Source organism: Oreochromis aureus, linkage group 12, assembly GCF_013358895.1.
Source record: "Oreochromis aureus strain Israel breed Guangdong linkage group 12, ZZ_aureus, whole genome shotgun sequence".
Lineage (NCBI taxonomy): Eukaryota > Metazoa > Chordata > Actinopteri > Cichliformes > Cichlidae > Oreochromis > Oreochromis aureus.
Window position 1 is genome coordinate 11,801,708 of NC_052953.1, and position 9,034 is coordinate 11,810,741.

The 9,034-nt window shown below is 41.8% G+C and overlaps 1 protein-coding gene across 3 annotated transcripts in view; it reads left to right on the top strand.

The window, feature by feature from the left end:
• LOC116311037 (ADP-ribosylation factor-like protein 15) overlaps positions 1-8,062 on the top strand; it is a 96,944-nt gene extending 88,882 nt beyond the window's left edge. For 2 of the 3 annotated variants that reach the window (XM_039620549.1, XM_031728039.2), the window contains one exon: positions 6,235-8,062. In XM_039620549.1, the coding sequence (XP_039476483.1) occupies positions 6,235-6,387 (153 nt within the window). In that variant the 3' untranslated portion in view covers positions 6,388-8,062. The remainder of the gene's footprint in view (positions 1-6,234) is intronic. The other variant, XM_039620551.1, reaches the window with a different exon arrangement.
• Positions 8,063-9,034: the final 972 nt, after the last annotated feature.

Below are 9,034 nucleotides of genomic sequence, written 5' to 3' on the forward strand. Positions count from 1 at the left end.
CAGAATTCAGGCTTATAGTCTTTGCAGTATGTCTTTTTGACACCATTGGTGTGTTCTTAAACCCCCTACATCCATTTTTCTTTATTTGCTTCAAAGTACAGCTGTAGGTTTCTTCATGGATCTTTGCATTCCTGAGTGCGCCCTAAATCTACTGCAGCTTGAAACATCAAGGTCTTCAGCTGTGCACTGCTTCTTATTGATGATTGCTCTGGTCTTTAGTATACAAAAGCTGATTGCTTCCATTTCTGTATCCCTCAAAAATATAATTGCTACCAGACAGCTAATGTGTTTTTGTGTATTTGGCATTTCACCTCTATCTGTCAGTCAGTGTAGAGCGTAGGGTAAGGTAACAAACGTCCGCTGGCCAGGACTCAGAGTATCGATTGGTCCACTGGGCCACGTTAGTCAGTTTATGTACACAAAGTTGAACAAAATGCATCTAAAAGCAAAGCTATTATTCTGCTGTACAACAGTGCGAGCATGTGAATCATATCACTGCTCCCTAAAAATGGACCCAAGCTTGGTCGATGACGAGATTCGTAGTCCATAGCGTTTACATGGGATTTGACTGGACACATACAAATGCACAACAAAACCTTAAACCTTTTGTGATGTGGGAGCTTTAACATGTACAAGACTGGTGTCTGCTGTTATTAGATGAGTATATATGATTTGCAGGCAATTTAAAGTTTTGGATCTTTTGGAGAGGCATAACCCGAAGAATATGACAGGTTTCTCTGTAGTATAGCAAAGCATCAACAGTGTTACCCTTTGTAGTATCTCTTCTGGGCTCAGGAACTCAAACCATTTTTAAAAGAATCCCCAAAATATAGTTAAATGTTTTAATTAATATCATCAACATGCAATGACTACACGACTAATGGCTGGGAAAGTCTTTGGTTGGGGGAAGCCCTTGTATATATATATTGCTGTGCACACACAATAGGAAAGGGTTTGGTATGGAGATCCTGTTGAGCTCTATTATTGTATTCTCGCTGTGCTGTGCCAGCTGCTGGCTGTCCCAACTATATTCAAAGAGGGATTCTGCAGTGCTCACTTCGTGCCCTACTTACTGCTAATACATTAATCAAACAAGTGATCAGGTCATGATCTACCTTGACTTGCCCACCTTTGATCCAAAATCTTCAGTCCATTACTGAAAGTGTTATAGCTTTAAATAGGTGCTTACATAGGCTTTGGAGTTTTGTTTACTGGCCAGTGGGCTGTTTCGTTTCACACCTCCCTCAATTTGAAGCACAGTGTTTGTTTATTCACAGGCTTCCCAAGTGTTCCTCTCTTGGGGACCTCCAGGCTTTCTCATGTCTTTAAGGCTCTTTAGGTAAGGCGGAAAAGCAAACAAAGGCATATCTATTATATGGTGAGTGGATCTCACATTACCCTCCCGTTTCAATGCAGTCGCCAGTGTGGGCCATTTTCCAAGTGACTGATATCTTCACAGGGGCCAACATGTCAAGGGATGGTGTAATTGATTGTCTTGGATATTTGAGTCTGCCACTTTCCCTGGTTAAGAGACCCCCTATTGCTTCCCTCTCCAGTTTTGTGCTCGTGTGGTGAGGTTTTGACATGTGACAGTGACGCATCATAGATATGTTGTCATGTTAAATATTAGGCGAAGGGCATCGAAGGCCATGTTATTCATTTATTCGCATACACATAATAAAAAGATGTGTTTTGCTCACATTCTGTGAGCAGAAGTGATGCTCTTTTTGTTTAAAAAGGGTCTCTGCGGAAGCTTAGCCTAATTAAAAGCTCTAGGCCGAAACTGTTGGTTGACCAATGAGCGCTCCTTGTTTCAAAAAATAGTTTTGATATTGTATGGAGGAAATCATAACGTGTCTATTTTTAACGGCTTCTCTTTAGGTTTTGACTTTGGTTCTTTTTAAACAAACAAAACAATGTCTTCTCAGATTAACATTCAGTGTTCTTCTGTTTATGATATTATTACTTAAACAGTAGATGTTATTAGTATTATCTGATAATACTCTATTTAATTTAATTGTTTTTTCAGGCTTCTATAACCCGAGGGAAGTGTCAACCTTACATGAGAAATGGAAAGCTTACAGCACAGATCATTTAACTTTCTTTCGGTCCTAATCTGTTGTAGGACTGTATCCAACAAATCTAAATCTCTTTCATCTGGCTTTGTTGTAAACCTCTGCAAATATCTTAAAAACAACTTGAGATTTCTTAAATACGCCCCCATAGCAACAACCCGCTGAACCGTAGTAAGCTTTATCAGAAAGATCCTGAACATGGTAATGTCACCGTGTTAACTTGGACTTCTGCCATCGCACTGTTGAAAAGGTGCTTAACCACAAATTACTCAGCACAAATTCAACAGCAGAAATAACTAGAAGGAACACTGCGTACCAATAAAATGATGAAAATGATCCATGAAATTGACTTTTTGAAGATAATTACTGCTGTGGAAACACTACAACAAAAGTGAGTCACATTAGGTTACATACCACTTAGTTATGTATCAGCTCTCTGTGTACTCTGTCTGTGATGCTGTTTGCACAGTGTCGGTTTTGCCTCAACAGTGTGATGCTTTAATACATTTCGGAAGGGTTTTTTTTTATGGTAGAAGCTGTGTTTTTTGGTTTCCTTGATAGTTGTGGTGCAAGAATCAACAGGTAACAATCAGTAAATTCCCGCATCGTCTACTTTCAGTACCTGAATGTCTGGCCAGCTTGACAGAGAAGCTTAGTATCTGTCTGGATTGAGTGGGTGCATCAATGTAGATATAAGCTGCTTTTTTTCCTCTTTTTTTTTTTTCCTCTGTGTGGGTTTGGAAACCTGTTATCCAGTGCATGCTGGGAGAAGCTGAAACTGTACCGGTGTACCTAAAATATATGCTAAAGAAGCATAATGAGAAAAAACTTCTGACAATTTTCGTTGTTTTTGTTTTTTCTCTGCTTTATAATTTAAAATCTAGACATCTGAGCCCACTGCCACCTGCTGTACTTTATGCTTTTTTAGAAGGTGAAGACAACTGCAGAGGAGAGGATATAAATTTGTTAAGGGTTTTTTTTTTCTTCACATGTAGTATCAGACAGCAATATCAGGTATCTCCATAGCTGCCCTGCCCCTTTAGGTGGCTCTATGGTTTGTTTAGTTGGTCAAGAGGCCAGAGCAGAGCTCATTAAAGCTCTTTTATTCTGCCAGGAGATCCTCTTGACATGGCATGATGCCGAAAGTGACCATACATGCAGTAATCTGGCACAGGTCAGGGAGCAGCTGGATGCACGTGCCATACATGCCCATTGGGTGTCTTAAATAGCCCAAAAGAGGCTTGCCAGGGTTGGAGCTTAAGCTTAGCTGACTATATTATACAGCCACTCCCTGCGGACACTGGGTCACAAATTATACAACCTAAAAAAATACATCTATAATTCATTTACTTAAGTCGAGGCTCATATCCCAAAAAGAAATCATGCTTTAACATTATTTTATATATCTGTCCTCTGCCCCTTGGGTATGTTAGATTCCTTACACATTCCCAGTCTCTAGACTTTTCACAGTCTCAAAAGTTACTAACTATTCAGGGCTGTTACCAAAGAGTTCACCTTTGTTGGGTTTTATGTCTGTCCTCCTGAGAGCGCAGACTGTTGGCTAACATGACTAGGCTCGAGCAGCAGGAACTCGGCTGACACAGACACAAGCGATTAAAGAATTTTTGACACCCTTATGCATGTATAAGCTGCTTTCTAACATGCACAAGGCAAGACGCTCCGGTCTGTATGACCTAGAAGAAGCTAGACTGGATGACCCAGTGGTCATCCTTGGAGCCATCTGGCAATCCACGTCTTGTGTGGCTTACCCATACCACTGCCTCACGCAATTCCTTAAGCAAGCATAAGTGTGCTTAGGAGGATTTAATCTCAGAGAAACTGGTTTGGGCCACACTGTTGATTGCCAGTACGGATGCACCCCCTGTTGGGTCATGGGGTTCTTTCAGTAATGTAATACTGAGGCAGTGTTTTTAGCAGCATATAATAGCTGAATTGTGTGATTGAAGTCTCTGGATTTGATATGCAGTGTCGATGAGATGTAGCTCGCAAGAAGGTGTTCATATCAGCTGGCTATTAAGTAAAAAGGGGATAGTTTGAGATCACAGATTAGTGGCTTTATCATGCGCACGTAAGTGTAAAGCTGCACTGAAAACTTTAGAAGTCATCTGCCGTCGTTGGTAAGACTGCTCATCTGTCGCACAGTGCTAAAGAAGGTATTTGCCACACTATGAGATGCCCCTGGGTGTGTTCTGTTGGCCCGTGAGGGGAAGTGAGAGAAGCTTGAGCCTGTCTGCACTTGCACAGAGGTCGCTTGTGGACTTTTGACTGTCTGCCAGTGCAGGGGCCAAAGTCTTCCAGAAGAGGGCCTTGGCTACAGGCTGACAAGTAAGCCAGCCAGCCAGCCAGACAGGCAGCCAGCCACATCGTCTACAGTCTAGGTCTGGGGCTAGAGCCTGGGCTAGGGCAGCTCAAGTTACCCAGACAGATTTGTTAACACTGTTTGGGTCCACTCGGCTTTCTAGCCAGGCCTCTGAGCCAAACGCGGCTGAGGTGACTTAATCTGTCATTAAACTCACATTACACCCGGACAGAGACTCGGCTCAGGGGGGCAGAGACGGCACTCACTCTCCCACTCGCTGGCATGGCTGGCTGGGTTTGAGCAGACACAAAGAGTGCGCACCCCCTCCTCCTCCTCTCAGTCCTCTTCATGCCACACACCATGGCACAGCTAGACAGCCCAGCACGGTCTAGACAAAAGCAATTTCACTTGAAGTTGAAAAGTAATTTGACTGTGTGACGATCCTTGTGGACTTTGTGGTGTTTATTCGCTGCACATAGCTCCTTGTTTTCTTGTATAATTCAGAATACTGAGGTTGTCTGCAGTCATTACTCTCGGTTTGATATTTGCAGAAATGTGTAGAAATGAGCACTAAAGAAATCAATTAAATTGATAATAGCTAATGTAATGTTTTAAATAGCTTCAGAGCATAGCTTTTTAATGTGCTGTCCTCTTTCCAGCCTGTCAATACTCAATGTGAATATTGCATTCGAAAAAACACAGTCGTTTAGCTTGTAGTTTAATATTCTGATAAAGATGAGTGTGAAATAGAGATGCCTATATTCATATATTTCAACCCAGCGTCTGTACACATTGTGTACATTTCTGCAAGCCTATACACCATTGTCAAACTGAGCATGAAACTGACTAAATTAGTTAATAAGGTGGGAAATTGTGTTTTTATTGCATCTGTTACATTTGAAGCTTTGCAGTTTTCTCCCAGAGCTGCTGACAGTACACATTTGGTTTTGTGCATTCTTCACTGGCTATAAGACAAACGGGAGGAGATGGCTGAACTGGGTTCACATCGGGCAAAAAAATTGTTTCCATATCTCTCAGCTTGAAAATGTCAGAAACCCTAACAACCTGCAGTACCTTCAGTGGAGGTCTAAGACATTGTTTCCCTCTGCTGAGATTTGTTTTTACGTAACAGCTGGTTCTGGTTCTCCCCCGAACCTCACAGCACCCCCACTGTCAAGAGCAGCCAAAAGCCAACATATGAACTTTATAATAACTGTTACAAAGAGCAGTGCCAACCCTTTTATTCCTCAGATGAAGAGGCTGTTGTGTTTCATTTAGCTGTGTGTGTGTGTGTGTGTGTGTGTGTGTGTGTGTGTGTGTGTGTGTGTGTGTGTGTGTGTGTGTGTGTGTGTGTGTGTGTGTGTGTGTGTGTGTGTGTGTGTGTGTGTGTGTGTGTGCGTGTGTGCGTGTGTGTGTGTGCGTACGTACGTGTGCGTGCGTTTGTGAGATCGAACAGCAGAAATTAATGGATACCGGTCTAAAAAAACATACCATGTCTTCAGTCTTATGTGTTACTAAAGCACAACGTTTTAAAGTTACTTTCTCCCACATGTTTGAGGGTGACGTAATATGTGAACTGACCTAGTGTGGTGAGGATATGAGATGAAAATGTGCCAGCTTACATGCCGTTACAAGCTGTAGTTTGACGATTTTGTTTTTGCTTTATTTGAACTTTTTATACTTTGAATTTCATCAAAGATGTTCTGGGGGAAAATTAAAATGTTGATTAATATTTTTTTCTTTGTATTAAAAACAGGAGCTGTTGTTAGATGCTAAATACAAGATTTTACTTTTTTTAAATGATTATTTTAGCTGATTGCATCGTGTGTTTGGCTGCAGATCAAGAAATACTTTGAGCTGGAACCGCTGGCCCGAGGAAAGCGCTGGATCCTGGAGGGCAGCACCACTGACAACATGGAGGCGGTGAAGGAGAGCTTCGGTCAGTTCATTAGCCTGTTGGAGGACAAAGACACAGAGCCGGCAAGGATATGATGCTAAAGCTGCTAATGCTAGGAGACATTAGCGGTTAAATACCACCAGATCCTGCTGGTGCCCATGTACATGCGCACACACACACACACACACACACACACACACACACACACTCGGACACATACAAGGAAATACAGCAGTTGTTGGTTTCTCTCTGTGAGATGTGTATTGTATGTTATCCTCCCTTCACTGCGGTCTCATTTTTCAAATTGGAAGAGTGTGCACAAGCGACAGTCAACTACTACAGCCTTACGGAGGAGCGCGACTGTTAAACCCACCCAGTGTAAAGCAGTTTGTCAAAAGAAATCACTGAACTTTGCCGGCAACAGAAATCTTGTTTACTGCTGTTTGTGCCATTGTGATTAAATCAATGGCATTTGGAAGATATGGCATTCCTTTGGTCATTATTGAGCACTAACACACACAGGCACACACACACACACACACACAGAGTGGAGCCCAGGTTGTCTGTAGATATGTTTAACATCTCCACTAATTACTTTGCAGGATGTTTGGGTGGGCATGGTTGAAGTTCTTTCCACTGAGAAGTACTGTATGGCTGTCAAGTGTGCTTCTCCTTTTGACTCGGTAACAGCGAATGCCATCGTGTGATTGGAGTGCATAGTCCAAAGCCTTGTGTTATGAACGGTAGTTACATATCGGTGTGTCACACCGTGTCTGAATATCTAATCTGAATAGTGTAGTCTGAGTATCTCATGGAGTATCGTATGTACATGCAGACAAGTATATTGCTGTGTACCCTCCTGTGCAGCCATACACAAGTACTACTAATCATGTGACTAGTGTTAGGTGAGTTTATGGAGACATTAGTCTTTCAGAGAAAGTGGAAATGAGTTTGAATGCTTTTGTAAATGTGCAACTTAGGATATATTTTCTAGCTCTGTATCTTAACCTCTTAGAGCTGCATTCAGATTTTTTTATATGTCATACACACACGAGTCACACTTAGGAATTTTTTCAAATCAAAGAAGAAAAAAAGAAGAAAAAAACGATGATTGACCAGGCTGGATTTCTCCACAAAGTAGAGAAATGTAATGGACTTTGTTGCTTAACACTAAAATTGTCACTTCTGATTATGTTTTTGTTTTTTTACAGTATGTATTTTTATTTTCTTTTGATTTTGATATAATCCCTTTCAGCATTGGCTTGTGACTGCAGACTCCCATCGGGGTGAAATACAAACTATCAATCAGCCACAGCAACAGCTGCATCTGACAAGTCGCTGTCCGACACACTAATGCCTTCCAACTGTCTGAAGACCCCTCCCCGTCTGCTGTTTATCACGTACCTCTGCCCCACTTCATCCAAACCAACACTACCCCTCCACTCCAGCTCCGCTCCCTGTTTCCATTACTGCTCGATGGGGCTTCTTTGGCCTAGACAAGCCAGTTCAGTGCAGCTGCCCTCAGGTGGACTCCACACCTCTTAAAATGAGTCATGTTCATTGTGCCACAGGTGTGTGGTTGTCCCGAAGATGTGCTTATGAATAATGTTCACACCTCCTCTTCTCTGCGTACTCTGTATTGTTTGTTGTTATTTTGATCAGTATTTTTGTCAGGTTTGTAGAGATTTAACCACTTTTTGTACCTGATGTGAGAATGATGCATTTGTTCGCTTGAAAGCAAAATAAATCTGTTGACTAGGGATGATACCAGTGTTGGCCTTTTCATGTCATTTCATTACCCAGACCTTTAAAAATGCAGTATTTACATTGTTGTTGTTGTTATTATCTCATCTTGCACTTGTCTCAAAAAAGGCGATTCATTTTTTAAAAGCAAAATCACCGTCATAGTTCTTGTTGGCATTTTGATCACTTTTGCTTCTTAAACTGTGGAAGTAAAATATCTGATACATTTGCCCTTTTACTTCCTCTGAATGCTATCGAGGGGCATAATGCAGTTATTCACAGAATAATTGCAGAACTGTGGAGCTAAAGGAATTTTGTGCAAGCATAAATTTGGTCAAAATTGGTATGAATGGGAAAATATTTGATGGATTATTTGCATTTCATGTTTTAGCACAAAATATTTAAAGAATTGAAAGTTTGCATGTTTTCTTCACAGTACCTCTGGTTTGTGATTTAGGGCGACCCGTGGAAACCTGAGGATAATCAGGAAAATGCAGATGACCCAGAGGAGTTTGAGCCAGAGGTTTAAAAAAAAGAGAGAGAGAAAGAGAGAGAGAGTGAGTAAGAGAGAGTCAAAGTGGAGCAGCTGAAGAAAGTTCTGAGTGGAAAGTTAACAGAGTGAGACAGGAGTTCCTGATAAATATACTCTACTCTGTGCTACCTCTGCCTCCCCCTTTCTTCTCCTTTTGCCCTTCTTCCCTCTCTTTCAAATTAACCGTGTGGCTTTAATACAATGTGTGTCATGCAGGTTGCCCTGGCGACTCTTTGATCCTGTTTTCCAGTCTCTGCCTCTGGGGCAGACGTGCTTCTCTTCAGTCTGCTGCACACCAGCTCTGGAAGCTCCTGCAGCCCTGAGACAAACCATGGGCTGCTGCGCTCGTCTCGCTCCCCCTTTTTTCTTCCTGTCGCTCTCACTTTCTATTTTAAGTCCTTCTTTCTCCCTCTCCTTATCTTTTTTCTTTCTTTCTTTTTTCTTTTCTTTGCTCAGATTTTTTCCAT